This window comes from Hyaena hyaena, unplaced genomic scaffold (assembly GCF_003009895.1).
Source record: "Hyaena hyaena isolate Hyena2069 unplaced genomic scaffold, ASM300989v1 scaffold_273, whole genome shotgun sequence".
Lineage (NCBI taxonomy): Eukaryota > Metazoa > Chordata > Mammalia > Carnivora > Hyaenidae > Hyaena > Hyaena hyaena.
In genome coordinates, this window is record NW_024080904.1 from 978,203 (window position 1) to 999,905 (window position 21,703).

The 21,703-nt window shown below is 42.7% G+C and overlaps 1 protein-coding gene across 2 annotated transcripts in view; it reads left to right on the plus strand.

The window, feature by feature from the left end:
* The window catches only part of ASTN2 (astrotactin 2), an 898,753-nt gene that overhangs the window by 584,920 nt on the left and 292,130 nt on the right, over positions 1-21,703 (plus strand). For both annotated transcript variants that reach the window (XM_039245856.1, XM_039245858.1), the window contains exon 13: positions 1,183-1,371. In XM_039245856.1, the coding sequence (XP_039101787.1) occupies positions 1,183-1,371 (189 nt within the window). The remainder of the gene's footprint in view (positions 1-1,182; positions 1,372-21,703) is intronic.

A 21,703-nucleotide genomic window follows, 5' to 3' on the forward strand; every position in this document is an offset into this window, starting at 1 on the left:
GGAACCTGCATGGGATTCTCTCTCTCTCTCTCTCTCTCTCTCTCTCTTTCTCTCTCTCTCTCAAATAAATACATAAATAAATCAACAAATATATAAATATGTGAAATATTTATGGAACGTATATGCTCAATAAATAGAAACATCACCATTTCCATCATTACTGTAATTATTTTGTGAAGTACCTTGCACTTCCTGTTTTTTCAGTCAATGTGTCCTAGGCCTAATGAATTAAGATAGGGTAGGGGTTTCTACCCCATTCTACAGATGAGGAGACTGAAGATCAAAGAAGTTAAATGACTTACTGCGGTTCACATAGGTCCAAAGGAGCAAAGATGACACTTATACAAGTTTTTCCAGTTGAGCAGCCTATTCTCTTGTGTGTCTTATTTATTATGTGCACCCTATTCCCACTGCATAGCCAAAGGCCGTGGACATGTAGAGACTAAAAGAGTTCCCGTTTCTGGTTTGATTTTTCAGGAGCTGAGACCTCTGTTTTCTCCCCTTCCCCATACCTAAGAGATTCCTTTTTCACTACAAACATCCCCAGACTGCAAATATTATTTCCACACCCCATTCAGATGCCTATTTAGTCCACAGAGGAGGACCTGCTTGGTCCCTGCCTCAAAGGCATATCAAAGGCCCTTCTGCTATTAGGATTGGGTGGGTAGTTAGAGGCCAAGGAGGCTAGGTGAATTGCTAATTGAGCAGAAACAGAGGCTGCAGTGAGCTGTCCGTGGTCCTGGAAGGATCACCTCTGAGTTATAAGGGCAGTAACAACCTTGTTTTTGCTAGTCTTCAACCTTGGTTGACAGATACACTGGGAATAGATTCTGGTTTGAGAAACTAGTTGATAATTCCCTGCGAATTGGTCTGTCATGCTTTTTAAAGTCTGTGTGTTCATGGAAAACAGTTTTTAAATTTGCTCTGTGCGCAGATATGCACTCTGGTTTCCCCCTCGACTCCTCCAAAATGTCACAAATGACTTTACCTGAATTTACCAATTTGCAGGATTAATGTGCTTCTCTCTAGACACCTGTGCCCTAGATAGATTCCAGCCAGAATAGCTGTCTCCATTCCTAAACTCTGACCTGTTTTGCAGGCAAAGGAGGCCTTGGTTTTAGGTCATCCACAGTGGGGGCATTCAGCATGCGGAGCTAACTCTCGCTCTGTTTTATCATGCAGTTGTGTGGAGGAGTACAAGCTGGCTCCTGATGGAAAATCCTGCCTAATGCTCTCAGATGTCTGCGAGGGCCCCAAATGCCTCAAACCTGACTCCAAATTCAACGACACCCTCTTTGGAGAGATGCTACATGGTTACAACAACCGGACCCAGCATGTGAACCAAGGCCAAGTCTTCCAGATGACCTTTAGGTATGGGCAGATACTTGCACTTCACTGGTTGGATCACTGACCCAAAATCTGGGCAGGGGACAGAAGCCACGGGAACCATGGAATTGAGTTCTGTTAGACTGGCCAGTATCTCCCTAGGCTTATTGATGCGTGTCCAATGAAGTGGTAGAAGTTAGCAAAATTCATTCCATGAGGTTCTTTTTCCACTGACCTAGCCCTTATTTATCCTGCTCTTCCATTTTCCTAACTCTATCCACATATTTTTAATTCAGTCTTAAATCATCCTGTAAGTACACTTAATGGAATTTTAAAACGTTTAAATTAATCTTTCAGTCTATTAAAAAATAAGTATCCTATGTAGGCTATTCAGGCAGTTAAAAAATAAAGACATTTAATGAAGTAGAAAATAAAACTCCCATCACCCAGAAATGTCCAGAATTAACATTTTCATGAACATTCTTAAAACTCCTCTCTACCTCTTCCTCTATCTGCACACACACACACCAAATCTCAGTAAAGCTGTTTAGAAATTGCTGTTTTTTGCTCAACAATATGTCAAAGACCTCTTTTTCTGTTAATAAATATAGAAGTACCTACAAAATTAAAAGATAAGACTACTCTCATATAAGAGCAAACAGAATGAGGAATGGGTTGGCCAAATTATATGAAGATTAGACATGCAGTCTCATTATGAAAGCCTCCCTGAGAGATTTGAAGAAGCTGGATTTATTCAAGTCTCACAATCTGAATAACCATAAGACGGTAGAATGAGAAGCATTGTTCTATGTATAAGAAATGATTATCTTAAAAAACCCAGTACTTTTAGACAGTTTTGCATGAAAATATAATAGGACATTATCACAAGGCAAGGTTCACCCTAGCATTTGAAGTCATGTCAACAGAAGTCTCAATTGAGAAGAAATATCACCATTAGAATCATCATCATCCCCATTCCATCATCAATTAATAATAGTAGTGGTTATAGTAGGAGTGGTAATAATGACTTTATTAAGAATTTATTAAGAATTTCTCTATGTCAAATCTTTACCAAGTATTTTTAGTACTAATCATAATAATAGTAATGATGATGATGGTGGTGGTGGTAGTGATGACATTAACTCAGCACATGCTGAGGGCATTCTAAGCACTTGTCATCTATTAATCATTGATTAATTTATGTGATCCTCACAATGGCCCTGAGAAGCAAGGACTATTGTCCTCTTCATACAGATGAAAAATGGAAATGTTAAGTGACTCTCCCAAATATATTTTCTATAAAGTGAGAGAGCCAGGATAATACCATTTTAGCTTCATTATTAAAACGCTTGGAGGCACTGTAGCCTCCATTTTGCAGCTGATAAGTCAACACCGGAGAGGTAAAGTGACTCTCCTAAGGTCACCAGTGAGAGGCAGAGCAAAGAATCAGGTGTAAATCTGGCTCTTGTCTTTTAATCCAACATACCTTGTCACCTCATTTTGTAGAACAGGACTGGAAATGTGGACTCCCTAAGAACATTCACCTGTGTAGTTATCACAGTCGCTTGAGCACCTAATGTGTGCCAAGCACCATGCTGGTTACTTGAGATGCAATGAAAAATAAGATAAAAGTGGCCTGAGATCTGTGGAACCTAGGTGTCGTGTGTGGGAATGCATGTGTGCAATGTGTGTGTATGTGTGTTTGTAATCTTACATATTTGTTTAATTTGTGGTAAGTACTACTCAATACAGATACAGTGTTCCAGGATAGCAATTAACAGTGGGCTCTGATTTAGTTGGAGTAGAGTAGGTGGGTGTGCATCTATTAGATTAGAAAGCAATAATAAGACTTTGGAGTCTTCTTTTCATGAAATGTTATTTAAGTAATACCTGAAATATGAGTGGGAGTTAACACTGGGAAAGATTTCAGGCAGAGACAGATGTTCTGAGAAGGAAAAGAATGCATTTGGCTTTAAGATATGAGTCTGGTGTGGTTTTGGCTGAGTAAGTAAAGGAAGAGTTATGGGAGGTAAAGCCAGAATAGAACATAATGGCAGATCGTGGGGGTCTTTCAGGGCAGGTTTTTATTCTAATAGTAAATGAGAGAAGTCATAAATGGTTAAAAAAAAGTGGTTGTATTCAAGTGTTCAACCTCACAGTGGCTGCATGGGAAGTAGGTTGCAATGAAGGTGGCATGGGAAAGTGTGGAATGGGGACTTAATTGGGGGTATATTTTGGAAGCCATGTAAGAGTGTTGGTGGCTTCAACCAGGATGATGGGAACAGTTTGGAGAGAAAGGGGGGTATTGGAAGATAGTTCAAAGGCATAATGCACAAGAGCCAGTGAGTAGGCAGAGGGTAAGGTCAAGGAACGATTTAAGGGTAATAGGAGTGACTGGTGGCCACACAGCAATTTGGTAGCAGAGCTGAGTCCTTCAAATCCCAGTGAAGTTTCCTTTCTACCATGCAGATTGTCAAACAGCAGCTGAATATTACTTTGTTGGAAAAATCTGAAGGAGACTTAAGGACAATCCAGATGAACTACTCAATACTGAGACTCACAAAGCCAACTTTCTATAGTCTTAATGCTCTATGAAACTTCTGTTTTGAGCACCCTGATAGATAACATAATGCTGTGTGGAATCCAAAAGAAAAAAAGTGTCCCTTGGTTTTTGAGAAGGAAATTTACAAGCTTGCACAAGGACATACACAATTGACAAAAATATATGAAAATTTATTTTGCAAAGCGGTGTTCCAATAGTTTTCAAGCCTTTTGAGAAGAACTCAAAGGAACGATAAGGGTTTCTCAGAGGATGAGGCTTATGAATTGGAGTTTGAAGTCATAGCAAAGAACAGTACTTCTTGGGAGGGATGAGTTGGAAGGGCATTTTCTGGTCGAAGAAAGAGGCTGCAGATGGACAGACACAGATAAACAAGGGTGCAGAGTCAGCAGAACAGGTCTCCAGACAGACCCGGCTCCAAATCCTAGCCCCACCCATGACAAGCATAGTCATCTCATCAGTTTCCAGACACTGTGATGGCCCCATTGCATGTTTTATGTAGTTTGATTTCTCACAGCAGCTATCAGAGTGGCTGGCATGTGCTAAGTGATCAAATGTACTAGTTATCATCCTCTTGTGTGGAGAATAGCTTTTGGTCCACAAGAAGGACCCAAATTTGGTTTCAAGATGCTAGATCCCGAAGGAGCTTCATGGAACCCCAGATCCTATTTACATATGGAGAAGGGACTTGTTCAAGGTCACAAAACAAGTCACTGCAAAGCTAGCTCATGACCTCAGGTCAGATCCCAGCATGCTGGCCTTTCTACTACCAACAAACTGATCATTAAAAGAGAACATGGTGCTGTAAAGGCTGAGCCTGATAGTCTCCTGGTTCAGACAGAATTTTAGCCCCATCCGGAATCCTCATTCTGTCTCAAACACTCTGCTCATTGTTCCTAACCCTTCAGCCTTGGGTTGTTTCTGAATCGCCAGGGTCTATATCTGCCCCAGTTTGCTTGTTGAAAGGAGTGTAGTGAATAGACCACACTTTCTCTTTTGACAACAGCCTCAAGATTTAGGGAACTCCCCAGACTACCATTGTATTTGAGTAGCCCATTTCACATAAACTCTCTTATCCTTGGCTTCAGTTACACTTTTTTTTTTTTTTTTTTTTTTTACCATTATTTCCATCCTTAGACCATGTCACCTCTCAGAGGCACATGCTAAGGCAGTTGACTTCCCACAGTGGGAAGCTGAGTGCCTTCTGATGAGTCTAAATTTATCTCTTTCAAGTCTCCCTCACCGAGCCTCAGACAGGGAGGAGGCGCTGGCTCCTTTGTCCTCCAAGTTCCAGAAGGCAGGCCTGCAAATTTTTCAGTATCAAAGGCAGTTGTCATTTCTCACCTATCCCCTGTTCCTTTTCTCCCTCCTCCAAGTAATCTTCAGCCCAGCCCTCCAGAGTAGCCAGAAGGCACCCCCACCAGCCATCCTGCCGTATGCCTGATTTCCTGACAACCACCTGGCCTGGGATTTCAAACCATCTACGGGCTAGTCTCCTGCATGACAGCCACCACTCTGCTTTGTCCTCCTCCCTGCCCCTACCTCGATCCTCACACCTTAGCAACTGCTGACAGAAGACAGGTGTGCATTCTCATTTCCTCTGTCGAATCTGTGGAAAAGCAACCTAGATTTCTGGTCTACTAAAGACCTCCCATATCAAGCCTCTACACTGCACAAGACTTTAACAATTAGAACGAACCCTTTGTTGCACACATAGAGAAATTGAAGCCCAGCAAAGGACGTAGCTTATCCTGTGCTCACCATGATCTGGGGCCCCTTTGAGACTCCAGGTTAGAGTCTATAGCTCTCAAACAAATGTACTCTGCCTTCTGGTTCTGTTGTAAGGGATTTGTGTCACTTATTCATATCCCTTTAATAGCATGTGGTCAGCACAGAGGAAGGACTCAGGCACCATCGGGGGATGCTAGATTCTTAATGAAGGAAGGACCTTAGGCAAGAGCCACGCCCGTGTACATGATTCTGCAGGAACTTGATTCCATTCCTGGCCACCTTCTCAGGTTGCCATGTGTAGGCTACAGCCTGTCCCTGAAAGATGAGCATGTGGAGATGCTTAGGACCCTGACAAGCCTGGGAGTTATCCACAGTGTGTGACGCATCCAGCACATGCCTAAGAGACCACACAGAAAGTTCAAGATAGAGCAAGAGTGGCAAAGAGAAGTGATCAAAGAGATAAAGCAGAGACAAAAGGTGGGGAAGTGGGAATGACTGAGAAATAGAAGGTTTGGAGGACACACCTCAAGTGAGAGAAGACAAAGATAGAGTTCATACTCAAGTCACAGCAGAATTTAATGCCAGGATGGTTAGAGGCTGTTCTAAGAAACCGGGTAGAACCTGGAGAGGGCTCTGGATTAGGAATCCGTTTCCTAATCAGATGGACATGAATGGACATAAAATTTTATGAAACTGTCAGGTTCTGTAGAAACATGAAGAGTCAAAGACCTCACTTCTTAATTACCACCAGAACCCCAGGAGCAATGTCAAGTCTTGCTGGTTCTAATCCCTTTTGGTACTTAGTGTGGGTCTTAATGACCCATGCAGAATTGCCATTAGAATTCCCTCCTCTTAGCTCTCCATCAGTGAGGGAATTGTGAGGCTGTTGGAGTGAGATAAAGTCATCAAATGTTGATGGTATTTGATGTTTTGTTTGTATTTTGCTTCCCTCCCTCCCCCAATCATCACCCATCCTACCTCATTCCTGCAAGAAAGAAAGGTCAACTTTGGTTACAGATTGTACGGATTTAGATAACAATCAGTCAAGTACTCTTACTGAGCCTCGAGTCTCAGAGTTACAGTGAGGGAAGTTGCCTGGGTAGGGGGCAGGGAGTAGGGGCTAAGCAAATTACAATTGTAGATTCTGCAAAAGCCTCATCGAAAATAAGATGGTTCTGCTGGCAGTAGGTGCTTGCTCACAGGTCTTCCAGGATGACTTACAAAGAGCATGAGGAGCTCATGAGGGATTTGCTAGAAAGGCACTTTTCAATCTAGTCTGCTTATCAGATGTGCACATTGTATAGCATAAGGGGATGGTTTTGGATAAGATGTGGGATTTCAGGATGAGGCACCACCAGCCCACGCCTGGTGAGACAGAAGGGTTCTCTTTAAGGATTTGAGAAAAGCTGGCTTTTGTTAGTGGCACCCACTTGTTTCCCAGTGGAGGGTCCTGAGTCAGATCTTATTAAGAGGCCTCCAAAGCTATTTTTCTGGTGCCTTCCTGGGAGATGCTTAATACTACATGCTGCTTCTGGATCCTTCCCTTCTTTCCCTTCTCCCTGTCTTTTATTTTCTCCAGTTAGCCATATGCATTTTTGTTATGTGCCACATCCTGTATCACGTATATATTTTCTCATTTACTCTTCCTAATAGTTATCACAAAATAGCCCTTAACAACTTGGTTTTATTAAATAATAATAATAATAAAGGAAAGGAAAGGCACCTGGATGTCTCAGTCAGTTGGGTGTCCAACTTGGACTCAGGTCATTATCTTCTGGTTCATGAATTTGAGCCCTGATAGCTCAGAGCTTGGAGCTTGCTTTGGATTCTGTGTCTCCCTCTCTGTCTGTCCTTCCTTACTCATGCCCTGTCTCTCTCTCTCTCTCAAAAATTAATAAACATTAATGTTTTTTTAAAAAGGAATGCATTTGGTTATGTCTCGATAACAAAACCCTTGGTGGTTTGACAAAATGTATATGTGTTGCTCCTACCACATGGCCTACATAGCACTGCAGGGTCAACATTCATTCTGGTATTTGGGAATCTGGACTGACAGAAGCATTGTCTCCATGTAGTTCTGTGAACACTGGTAATGGGAAGGGGATTTGCTCTCATTATTTCCTCCTAGAGGTGACTTTCTGTTCATACTTCATTGGTCAAATCCAGTCCTGTGGTTACAGGACCCCTCAAAATGTTGAGCAGGGACATGAAATGCTATCAAGTGCTAAGAAGATTGAGAAATACATGGGTGGGACATCAGTACCATTTACTACACTGAGGTATAGAGATGTTAAGCTAATTAGCCTAATAGTCATATAGCTATCATGTGGCAGAACTTGACTCTAACAACATAGCCCATCCATCAGTGTAACTTTCGGGCTTCTAGCATTCTCCCACTTGACATCACCACCTATGAGAACTGTACTAAGACCTTCTATTCCTTTCTTGACCATTTTCTTCATTCGTCTCCCAAAAAATCGTATACTTTATAGATGAACAAACTTTGAAGAGTAGTTTCAATAACCCCCCCCCCCTTTTGTAGATGAGATGCCTAAGTCTCACAGTGTTGAAGTGAATTACTTAAAACCATAAAACTAGTAAATGAATAAGTCAGGCTTCCAACCCCTAGTCTGTCGGGCTGCGCTGTATCTACTCTGAAGGCTTAAAGACCTTCAGATCCAACTTCCACACTATACAGATGGTAATATCAAGGTCAAGGCTCCATTAAAGAATTAATGGTAGAGACAGGACTGGAAGCTGTTTTTCTGCATTCTCAGGCCTGGATGTTTTGTGATACATCATGGTCTTCTATAACAAGAGAAAGCAAAGGAGACTGATGGTGGAGAGATTGTTAAATAAAAGTGGCATTAGCTTCTGATTTTCAAGACAATTCCCAAGCCTATCTGTAAGGTCATATCCCAACTCTTGACAATATCCTCAACTTGCCACCTGGAGACACAGCTGTATGTTCCCTTCTCTGGGGAATCAATTAATGAGACTTTGGTAGTAAACTGAGGACAGAAATTAGAGGATGGGTCACAGGAGTTAAGAGGTGATTTTCTCTGGGGCTCTGACTCTTGGGATGACTACAGAAGAATATCTCTTTGGTATGTCCATTGTCCCAAGGTTTCCAGACATCTTCTGCAGGGGTCCAGGCTAATGTATCCCATGGACCATAGGCCCTTGAATCAAAAAGCTGAGTTTCCATACCCGTTCTATCACATCCTGTTGGATCACCCTTGCTCAATTCTCTCCTGATCAGTTGCCTTTTCTGTAAATTAAGGTTATGTCAAAGCTAAGATGAATACTGAGGAATACAGGCTATTCCTATTCAACCTCTATGGCCATAGGCTTAGCGAAGCCTTTCCTACTTACCTGACATAAGCATCACCTGGAGCTGCACCAAGACCTGCCAGTCTTTTTTTACCTCCCAGATAAGGAGCCTGGGAAAGTGAAGTGTCAATATACTCCATGTGGTTCACATTAGCCAGCAGTTTGGAGATGTATTGGCCTCATGTCTAAGATATCAGGCTCTAGAGTCTGAGTCCTAGCTTGCCACCTGTTAACTGTATGACCTTGGGCACATTTGTTCATTCTGCCTCAGTTTCCTCATATCTAAATTGGAAATAATGACAATGCCACCTTCTTGATGGTGTTGTGATGACTAAAAATTTTTGAATGTGTATTCATTTTCAAGAGAGAGAACATGAGCGATGGAGGGGCAGAGACAGATGGAGACACAGAATCTAAAGCAGGCTCCAGGATCTGAGCTGTCAGCACAGAGCCCAATACAGGGCTCGAACCCATGAACCATGAGATCATGACCTGAGCTGAAGTCAGACTCTTAACCAACTGAGCCACCCAGGAGCCCTGTTGTAATGATGAAATGAGATTGGCACCTGTTCTATCCCTCTTCTCACCAGACAGGGAGGACCAGGTACCAAATCAATAACTGGGAGGAATCTTAAGGAAGAGGCTGTCCCCATGTGCATGATTCTGCAGGAAGCTGATCCCTCTCCTGGCTCAGACCCAACACATGTCAGAATGCCACCATGAGAAATGATGAGGCCATCTGTAATTGCATAGCTGTGTGGCTTTGGAAAAATCTCTTATGCTCTATGAACCTCAAGATCTTCAACTGTAAAGTAGGGTTTTAACCTGAAAATATCCTATAACACCTGTCATCATCCTCCTAGCTTCCTCCACCCAACATGTTTTGGTGAATACATTGCTTTGGTGAAATGCCCACAGTAGGGGCAGAAACAGAGCCCTTCATGCCCTGTGGGTCTGTGGGAGGTGAACAGCTCACCCAGCATTGTGGAATAGGCAGCTGCCCAAGGTTACCTTCTTTTGGAAAGACATAATCTGGCTTATGTGTTGTATCGCCCATGTCCCCTAGGATAACTCCTTTATTTCTGTATGAATGACCTACAAGGAAGTGGCATCCAATGAGGAATGTGGGATTTAGATGCCCATATGTGCTGTGTGAAATTTAATAATGGGCCAGGGCTTATGCCTAAAAGTTCTTGAAGTGTTCCACACTTCTGTGGGAATGTTAAAAATGTATAGTAACCAGGTTAGAAGTGGTCCTGACCTATAGGAAAGGATATCCATCTAAACACAATGAAGGTTAACCAGTAAGTCCAATGTTCTGCACATCAGTCTTGCTCAGGTCCTACTTTTTCTTCTGGTACATTTCCCAGTATCCTTATAGATGATTAATATTCTAAAACTGTATTTTCTTTACCAAAACTGTATTTTCTTTACCTTTCAGAGTCGGACTTTGAGGGGCATAGGCAGATACTTCTCCCATGACACATGTGGAACAGATTGATTACCATACTTTCTACATGAGAAAACTAAAGCTCAGAGAGGTGAAGTATGGCATCCAAGGTCATACAGCAGGTGATGGAGCTGAGAGTCATGCCCTGCTCCCCTCTCTATTTTGTAGCCTCCAGATAATGTGTTCAATTGCACGCACATAGGATCCTCAAAGAGCAGGAAAGCAAGTAATAGCTCATCATCATTATTATACACAAAAACCCTGTCTAAAGGTAAGACTTTTCCATATGTCTGCTTATAGCCAGAACACAGTACACATGAACTTCACTAGTGATTCTCAACCTCTAATATGCATACAAATCGCCAAGGGATCCTTCTAAAATGCAGACTCTGGTTCAGTGTGTTGCAGATAAGACCTGAAACTCTGCTTTACAAATGAGCTCCTGGGTATGAGGACCAGCTTTGAATAGCGAGGCGTTAAACTGAACTTTTCATGAAATGTGAGCCCAGGTTATGCCTGAGAATGGAGAAGGATTGCCACTTCTCCATTTTCCTACTGGAGAGCAGGATCCAAGTCCCAAGGCCAATGGCACTTAGAAGGCCATGCACTCCCAAAGGAGTCTCCTTCCAGGGTGACCAAGGACAGGCCAATTACAGTCTTGCCCTGTAATCCATCAGGACTTTGGTGCATAACGTAGCACAACTTATTTTCTGCCTCCATCCATCCATCCATCCATCTTCTCTGCTTAGTGATGGCTATCAGATGCTCTGAGAATCAGTCCCAGTGGAGGAGACACTTATCCTGAGTCCCATATCCTGAAGCCATAGTTGGGTGCCCAGATCAGAGCTTCCTGTGTGCCACAGTGTCAGTCCGCCACCATTGCATGCAGCAGAGAGGACTTTGCAGCAGAGAGCTGAGCTGCAGTCAGCTTCAGGGCACAGGTGGAAGATAGACTCCTGAAAAAGTAGTGAGAATTCCATTTGGGAGGCGACACTGGCCTGAGTGAAGCTTGATTATTCTTTTTTTTTTTTTTTAATATTTTTATTTATTTCTAGGAGAGAGAGAGAGAGAGAGAGAGAGAGAGACAGCGTGAGCAGGGGAGGGTCAGAGAGAGGGAGACACAGACTCCGAAATAGGCTCCAGGCTCTGAGCTGGCAGTCAGCACAGAGCCCGACGCGGGGCTCGAACCCACGAACCGTGAGATCATGACCTAAGTGAAAGTCGGATGCTTAACCAACTAAGCCACCCAGGCGCCCCGAAGCTTGATTATTCTTAAGTGCTTAGACAAAAATCTCATACCCTCAACACTCATTAGTATAATTGGGGACAGAAAGAAAGTAGTAAAATTAAGACCTAGTGAAAGATGCTTTTTACTTTTTGCATGCGGGGAGCATAGAATTGCAATCCATTTTTAAAGAAAGCCTCTCTAATCTTTCTCCCTAATTATAGTAAGAGAAGAAAGACAAATAGCCACTTATTTTTTTTTTAAATTTTCTTCTCAGTGTTCACATCTCTAAATCTACCAAACATGGTCATTTCATGAGGAAAACAAATTATACGCTGCATATTTTGAATGTTCTCCAACTAACCTAAAACTGTGTGTTACAGTCTGCAGAAGGTGCTACAACAACAGAAGCAACCAGGTTCATTTCTCTTCCCCTCCCTCATTTTGTGGTTTTGTTTTTAATTTTCTGGCTTCAAAATCCCTGACTCTGTTCTTTTTCTAGGAGGGGGAAGCCTATTGGAACCATTGAGCCATCCAAAGCAGAGGTGATTTTTAAAGAACCATAATTTCATTTCACGAAAATGTAGGCAGTAACTCAGGCTGGTCTAAGTGCTCAGAAGGAGAAGTCCGTAGGGGAGCCTATGGAACAGATAAGGATAGATTGTAATTAGCACAGTAATTGTAATTAGCAGAGCAATTGTAATTAGCACAGTGATTGTTTGTTCATAATGGGTGCTTCCAAAGTGACTCCAGGCAGTTTGTTCTCTTAAGTATCTTCTGCCATTTCCCTGGTGATCTTGTTTACACTGCTAATGTACCAATGTGCTTAGCAATCCCTTTTATAAATAAACACTCCAAAGGTATAAGCCAGCCCAGCCCCTGGCCAAGCATTATGCATCCTTAATTAATGGAGTCCACAGCGATGAAGTTTTACTATATTTGCATGATGCTAAGGCAACATGGGGCATATTACTCTCTGAAGAAGTCCTCTCAGAAGTCATCTGTTGTTTTTGTCATTTTGTTAATTACAGGAGGGAGTGAAATGGCCAGAGGGCTGCACTTGAGGTCAGAGATTCCAGTCCTGGCTTTACCACTGGTTCCCATTTGCTTTTAACACGTTTTTCTTGAGTGTGCGTGCTGTATGAGCTTTGAGGATGAAAAGATGAAGGAGACAGTCTAGGTCTCCACGCTTATGCAGATGGACCACTGGCCAGTGGTGAGCAGAGGTAAAGGAGGCTTCCTAAAGTTTCCGGCTGAAATCTGGAAGATATGGTTAAGAGTTAGCTAGGTGGGAGAGTGCCCCAGGCAAGTAAGAGCACAGAGCATCTGCAGAAGTGAACATCAAGGGAGTGTTGAAGAGGGTAAGGGAATGGGATTGTAGAAATAAACTATGATAGAGGCTGGGCATTCAATCAGGAAAGGTTATTTTATTTTATTTATTTTTTTTTTTATTTCTAGGAGAGAGAGAGAGAGACAGCATGAGCAGGGGAGGGTCAGAGAGAGAGGGAGTCACAGACTGAAACAGGCTCCAGGCTCTGAGCTGGCAGTCAGCACAGAGCCCGACGCGGGGCCCGAACCCACGAACCGCGAGATCATGACCTAAGCGAAAGTCGGACGCTTAACCGACTAAGCCACCCAGGCGCCCCTCAATCAGGAAAGGTTATTTAAACCGCCACGGTAATGGGACCATTACTGGCTATGAAACTTTGCACGGTCTCATAACTTTCTGAGGCCAGTTAGCCCACCACTAAATCAGGGAACATCATAATACAAACCCCACAGGAGAATTATGGTGGGGAGGGAGAGGTGATGAGAAAAGTCAGGTTAAGATGCTTTGTAAAGCATAAGGACATGTGCAAATGTCTTTTCCTAACAAGAATCTGAGGATCTGTGAGATGCCACTTACTCTGAAATCTTGTTCCGGAGTGCCTATCCTGGCACACTTGAGATCATGTGAGATGCAAATTCACCAATGTTACTTTCTTTGTGTTCCTTCCAGAGAAATGAAACAGTAAGTCTATTCTAAGCTCACATTAATAAGCCTACGCATGTGTATCAGGAAAATTAATTTTTAGGGAAATATTTCCATTTCAGGGAGATGCCCTGAATAGAAATGTATTTAGTAACAATTCTAATGAAAGATAGGATCACAGTTTATTGGATGTGAATTAATACAGAAAGCTCCAAGGGCAGTGGCTGGGGTTTTATGTAACATCACCACTGAATAATTTCTATTAATGATAATCTAGTGAAACACCTCAAAGGTGGCTTTTAAGAGTCCAAAATGAGCATTTATTTTTATGTCTCATAAGATCCTCAGAGGAGCCCATTAAGTGGGCAATTAATTAGCAGGCATAAGCCAGGAGCAGAAGCTGCAGTCATTTGGGTAGCCCAGTCTTGGTTAATTCAGTATATTCCAGATCATGTTGCAAGAACCTTAACCCCTGAATCAGCCACCCACCTCTCTGTGAGGGTCCTGGCACTTGCCGTGACCTGTGACCTTGAAGATGCTTTAACTTATTTTGGATGCTTTCTAGAATAGGAAGAAAGACATAGGATAAAGGGATAAGTCTTCCTTGCCACCACATGGTTCAGAGAACTGAAGTTACACCAAAGTGGTAACACTACAGTTACATCTACAAATTTGTATTAATTCCCCCTCTCCTTCTAAGGAATTCGTGAGGACCCAGCCACTGGGAATACACAAGCCTATAGGAAATCTTGCAGCTGTGTTTGCAAAAGAGGTGGAAACCTAGCTTGAAATTAAACTAAATAGCAATTAAATTTTCCTTCAGCTGTGTGATTCACCCAATAAATACACAGTGAGCCCTTATCATCTGCCAGGATCTGGAGATACAAGCTGAACAGGACTCAAGGAGCCCAACATTGGTGTAAAGGGGGAAAGGATATAGTTTTCAGTGGTATTATCTAAATTTGTGTTTCTTAACTTCTTTTTTCTTTCACAAAGACCTGGGAGAATCTTTTTTTGAAATGTAATCATGGAGAAAGATAGAGAAATGCACTTACAAATTCAAAATAACTCAATATGTAGGGCATACTCATTGGTCAAAACCCTCTTCCTAGCCCCAAAGTCCTCCAGTACTTTCCCACCTTCTCACCCCAGCGTCAGAAACCCTCTGCCCTTTTTTCTCAGTGGAATTGAGTTCAAACCTCTCTCTTTTATTGCAATAGCCTTGGATAAAGTCAGCTATTCAGACTACCTTAATTTTTACATAATGTCCTTTTGTTCTGATCCAGGCTCTTATCCAATGCTGTGACTTTCAAAGCAGAAATTTCACTAGACTGTGTTGAATAGGCAAGAAAGACATTATGCAAGACTATTGCAACATGGGAGAGAGGTCTGAAGTCAGTTCCTTTCAGACAAGGGCAGGAGGATTTCTATGGTTGGGGTAAGCAGGTGGAAGGGTACCAGAGGATTTCAGGGGAGGATCACCCATGGAATACATCCCACAAATTGAGTTATTCCAAATCCACAGGTGTATTTCTCTGCTAGCTTCCTTGATGACCACGTTTTAAAGAGATGGCTTCCAGGGCCTTAAAAAAGACCTTCCTGGCCAGGAAGCTTCTTGGAGGATTTACTTGCCAAAGAGGCAGAGGAAGAATTTACAGTGACACTGGTCTAAAGACATAGTCTAAGAAAGAGACGTCAAAGACCTAGAGTCAGGAAGAAGCCTGTTTGAAGTTTGGTCAAGCTGAGAGAATCTTGAGACCGGCTTGGTCACTACTGTACCTTTACCTGCCTGTCTCCAGGGAGCTTTGGCCTGTGACAGTTTTGGAAGGGTCATTTTTATATACACATTAAATCACAAAGTTCAAAAACAAAAACAGCATCAAATATATCCAATGATAATTTTACGCCTTTTCCCTGTTTTTTTTTTTTTTTTTTTTTCCATCCCTATTCTCCTGGCACTACCCCAGTTACTCCTTTCTTAGGGATCATTCCAGTGTTTTTTTGTTTTTTTTTTTTTAAATATAAATCCAAGCAAGTAAGATTAAATATTATTCCTTCCTTTTTTCCATAAAAGACATACAAAATGTATTGATATTTTTTTTTTTACTTTTACCCTCAGTTAGTAATATCTCTTAAAGGTCTTTCCATAGGTGGTGAACTTTTAAAAAATGATACAGAGAACATTCTATCTAACATAGGGATTCTATTGGTGATATACAATGCCATCATGGAAAAAGTAGGGGCCCCAGTGAGGAGAGAGAGCTGGATTTTAGAGATGGTGAATTCTTCCTCGTGGTCTGTCATGCCTCACACAGATGATTTCTCCTTTCTCAGCCTAGTCTCCTCATCTGTACGATAAGGTCTTTACATCTCATTGTGTTGTTGTGAGTCAACTAAGGTAAATAGAAGGAGTTTAGTCCTAGTAAAATTAACAGTGGTGGCAGTAGTAACAATAGTAACAAGAATAGCAGTGACAAACATACAGCCTATCTTGCACCAGGCACTATCGTGTCTTTATTTAACCAAAACATTTACTGAGCACCTGTTTATATGCTACTCACTGTTTTTGGAAAGCCAGGAATGGAGCAGTGAACAAAGCCCCTACAATCCCTACCCTCGTGAGTTGTAATCTAGTATGGGAGAAAATACACAAATAAATATAGATAGATGATGTCAAGTATACATACTGTTGGAGGGAAGCAGGATAATAGGGCTAGCCTGTGCTAGGCAGGGAACCCTGTTTAATACAGGCTGAACTACAGGGTGCCTGGGTGGCTCAGTCGGTTAAGCGTCTGACTTCGGCTCAGGTCATGATCTCATGGTTCATGGGTTCAAGCCCCACGTCAGGCTCTGTGCTGACAGCTAGCTCAGAGGCTGGAACCTGCTTTGGATTCTGTATCTCCCTCTCTCTCTGACCCTCCCCTGTTCATGCTGTGTGTGTGTCTCTCTCTCAGAAATAAATAAAAACATTAAAAAAGATTTTAAGAAATACGGGCTGAACCGGAAAGATAGGTCTTTCCTATCTTATGCATAGATAGGTCTTAGGTGAGATAGTGAGCTTTGCAGGTACCTAAGGAAGAACCTCCAGGCAGAGGCTGCAGCAAGTTCACAGATGCCTGGCAGAATCCATGGACAAAAAGGAGCTCCTGTGGATGGAACATAGTGAGAAGGGGACTGAGTAGTAGGAGAAAATGCTCTAAGTTAAAAAATAATGGATGTCGAGTGGAGCAGGGTGGCAATCTGTGTAGAGTCCCATGAGTCATGTAACTGCAGTACTTTGGATTTTATCCTGAGTGAGAAGAGAAAGGAGCCAGTGCATGTTTTGAGTAGAAGAGGGGTATAATCTCACTCATATTTTTAAAAGACCATTCCATCTGGGGTGTGAAGAATAGACTATAGTGGCCAGGATAGAAGCAGGGAAAGCCATTTCAAGGCTTCTGCAGTGGGTCAGGTGAAAGACAATGGAGCATGGTTGTATGAGTAGACATGGTAATGGGTGGGCAGATTCTGGGTGTATTTTCAAGGTAGGGCAACAGAATTCGCAGATGAGGGAGTGGAAGCAGGAGGCAAGGTTGACTCTCTGTTTCTATCCTAAGCCACTGGGCAGACGGAAGTCCCATTGATGGAGACAGGAAGAGTAGCCATAAGAGAGGAGAGCAGAAAGAGAAATTCGATTTCAGCCATATTAAAAAATGAACCCCCCCCAAAAAAAAAAAACAAAAAAAGAACCCATTTGTGGAAAACTCCAGCCATTTATAAAAGTAGGCAACAGTATCACAAACCCCAGCTAGTCCTTGCCCTGCTTTAGTAAACATCATCTGGCCATGTCTAATATATTTCCTCCTGAAGATGTCAGGAAGCCAGTTGGATATATCAACAGAGAAGAGAAACCAGACTTGAAATGCAAGTTTCAGATTATTTAGCATATGAATGGTATAAAAGAAATGAGAGGAGACAGACTCATCAGGGAGTAGAAAGAGGAGAGGTGAGCCCAGGCCCAGCCCCAGGGGCTCCCATATTTATAGGTCAGAGAAATGAAGAGCCACCAGCAAAAGAGAATGAAAACGAGTTCCCAGCAGCCTAAGAGTAAAACCCAGGGAGTGGCTTTACCTGTGTAAACAAACCCATTCAGCTCTCACAACAGTGTGATCGTCCAGATATGACACTAATTTTCTCAGTGTCATTCAGCTTAGAAATAAATGGTGGACCCAGGATTGACATCTAAGCAGTGCAGCTCCAAACCCATACTCCAATATCCATTCCTCCCCTCTGCTTACACCACGTTGTCAGTCACATGTCCTACTCCATTCACATCACTGCACTAGGCTCAGGGACTGGAGGGTGGTGGCAGTTGGGTTATGGACGCAGGTTATAAAAATATGTCCAGGTTAAAAGTTAACCAACCACACAGGACATGATGTCTATGATAGACCGCCAAATTACCTTAGTCAATAATTCAGTGCTGCCTAATAATATTAATGGTGATAATTGCTGTTTACTGAGCACACATGTATGGGTCAGAGACTCTGCACAGTGCTTCAGGTGCTTATCTTCTTCACTTCTCACAACCAGCTCATGGAGATGAGCCAACGTTATATCCATTCTGTAGAGAAAGACATTGAGGTTACTGAGCTTAGAAAGTGGTGATGAGGGATTTGCTGGGTTCCACCAATGGCTTTACAGTGACATTGTTTAGGAGGGAGGGAAGGGCACCCACAGGCTTTGCGATCAAGAAGTTGGTGGATTCGAATCCTAGCTCTCTGCAATATGATCTTTATTATTTACTCAGTTTCTTTATCCATGAAAATAATGATAAAAAAATCATCTTGTCTTCATACTATTTTTCCACTGAAATACTTCTAAAGACCTAAATTAAATTAATACTTGTGTGATTCTTTATTCAATGTCCACCTTCCCTATTGAAATGACACCTGGCACATTTTTGACTGTTTGTCACTATCAATTCCCAAGACCTAGCAAAGCCTACAGAACTAAGGCTGTGACAAATGGTAGCTATAAGTTCGAAGTTGATTTTTTTTAAGCTTATGGATAAAGTGTATAGAAAGTTGTGAGTCAGAGATGCTTTTGTACCCATCCATAGACTGGGAACCCTACTCTGCCACAGCATTTTACACACTGCACTATTTTATGTTTCAGTTTCCCTCTGTAAAACTGAGGTGGGAGTGTAGTTTAAGGATGAGACTCCGGCAGACCTGGAATTAAATTCACCCTCTGCTTTTATTACCTGTATGACCTTGGCCAGGTCACCTGACCTAGACTAATTGTCCTCGTCATTAGCCAACTCATTGGCCAGGTGGCTAAATAAGCCTGTATTTAAGTCAGCTGACCCATGGTAGATCCTCAGTATATTCCACTCATTTTCTCTTCTTCCTCTCCACGCATAAACTGTATTTATTTATATGACCAGTGATAAAAAATAAACAGGGCTTGCTGAATAGAAGGTGACTTATAAGCTGGGAAGGCAGGAAGAAATAAAGGGAAGGAAGGGGCCGGGGAGGGATGAAGGGAGGGAGGGCAAGAGTATAGAAGGAACAAAGAAGGAAGTCAACAAGGTTCTGTGAGCTTCTCTAGGACTAATTAAAAGAAGACATTCCATTCCCTCATTGAACAAATTCCCTGCCCTTACTGAATCTTAATCACTGTGCAAGGTGATGAACATACACAGAGTCGTGGTATGTGCCTAGTATTTGTAGGGTGACTGTATGTCCCAGGTAGACTGGGACAGTTCTAGTTTAAGACTTTTGTCCCAGAGTCCTGTCTAAGTTTAGCATTTATCCCAGATAAAATCCCACCTGGATTAGATGATAACTTCCACAGTCCCTCCTTACTGAGGTCCTAGATCACATGAAAAAAAGATGCTTATGCAAGTGAAATTCGATCAAGTGAGCTGGGGGTGTGACATGTAGACATCATGGTGTTCTGGGAGCAAATGTCAGGGACCCACATGGGGTTTAGGAGTTCAGGTAGGTGTTCCTCAGGAAGTAATATCTGAGCTGAGATGTGAAAGGTGAGTAGAAGCTTTTTAGGTGAAGAGAGACAAGGGGGCTGACTTGTCTCATAAGAGTTAGTGCAGAGGGTGTATTGCTCCAAATATAAAGACTAATGGGGACCCAGCTTGGTGTTCAGAAAGGGGAAAGTATGTGGGGCTCTCTTTCCTGGTCTTTATTCACTCAGTAGGACCCTAAAGGGGAGAAGCACCCCTCCAACTGACAGGAGTCCTACCATGGTGGCAGTCCTCAGGGAGAGGGAAGAAGAGTGGAAATTTATGAAACATGCACTCCTGGGTCGGCCCAAGGGGACCTGCCACAGAGGTGACAAAAAAGGCAGAGAGAAGCATGTCTCTCTCCCCAAAATCAGCTTCTCTTGAAAAGACACAGGGGAGGCTTTTGTTCCGACAAAGTTATGTTAATATTGTCAAGTTGGTGCACTGGGCCACTGAACTGGTACTTGGGGACTGTCACAATATTGATGGGGAGTTTGGCAAGTTAATTTTCAATCTGTCACTTCTCTCTTCTACGACTCTTGCTCCTTAATAAAACTCCACAGTGATTGCGGGCTCTGCTGACAGCTGGAGAGTGATCTTTGAGACGGAAACTGCCATGAAATGATCCTTTCTCCTCCCGCCCCCTCCTTTTCTCAAAAAGGTTGCCAACCTGGAGTAAGAAACCCCTTCTCTTACAAAAGAGATCCCATTGTTGGGGGCTGCATGGGGCCCTGGAAAGGATATAGGTTTTTCAAGTTAGACCAGCTAGGGTACGAATGCCAGTTCTGCTCTCGACTAGCTGTGTGACCTTGGGAAGGCTACTTGATGTATCTGATCCTCCGACTTGTTGTCGTTACGATCCTCTGGTTGTCGTAATAGAAGATGATACACATCAAAGCATGTGCTACAATTTACCACTTGGCAGGTCCCTTTCTTCCTTTCCACAATATGTGTGGGGCATGAACTGCAGGTGTCTGACCCTGGACTCAAGGGTCAAGTAAGCCAGAAGCTGTCCTTCCCTATGCACCTTCAATAGATCCAATGCTCAGACAGTATCAAGAAACCCATGGAGGAATCAGAAGGAATGTAATTATAACAAATGTGCAACACTTTTGAGAGCCCTAGTGAGCTTCTAATGAGCTTTTTGCACAACAGACTAATAACGGCTGTAATAAAACCCACCCTACTGAAGCTGAAACCTTCATTTTCTCCACACCTGTAAGACTGTTTTCTCTTCTGGGGCTCCAGAACCAATGTAAATTGCTAAGAATTGTGCAAGTGTCCAAACACTATAGGCATGTAACATTTGCTCACTGGGTCTATTTTTTTTATGGGCCAGTCTCCTGTCTGCTCTAAGACAATCCTACACACTTGTTTGAGTCCCCAGCTTTGATGCTCCCCCCTGCTGAGTCATGAAGTCAGTTTTACTCTATGTTTGAATCTACATTTTTCTTATGAGCTTTGACTTTATGTTTCTAGCTTTCCCAGCCACTGCCTCCACATCACCAGCCTTCCAGGATCCCGTGGGATACTCGTCACTTGGTGATGCACAGCCCCACTCAGAAAACATATTTCTCTCTTTCTCTATAGTGCGATTCTAGGTAATGCATGAATCCATTGCAGAGCATTTGATGTTCACTCTTTAGGTGTTAATGTAGCAGCTACACTATGTTAGCCTCTGCGCTAAGTCCTAGCATTTGCAGAAGTAAATAAAACAGCTCACAGGCATGGTGAGAGCAACAGGGATGGAGACAGTGACTACCAGAAAGAATGGAAGGGGCCTGCAGTCGTAAACCTGCTGGTATTTATCCCTGAGATTCTCCTATACCCGGGCTGAGATTTGCTACCAGTCCCCTCTTTAGGCACCACCTTCTCTCTTGGCCCTTTGAAGGACAAACTCCTTGATGGAAACTCATAGTTTCCACTTCTTCACTTTCCAATTGCTTCTCACACCTTTCTAATTGGATTTCTCCCACATCATTCCTCAGAAATTCTAGTCTAAAGTGAGGTTGCCAATGATATTACCGGTGAATATAGCAGAGTGGTTAAGAGTTTGGGGAGCGTGAAGAAAATGTCTGGGCTCAGATCTCAAGTGAGTCTAT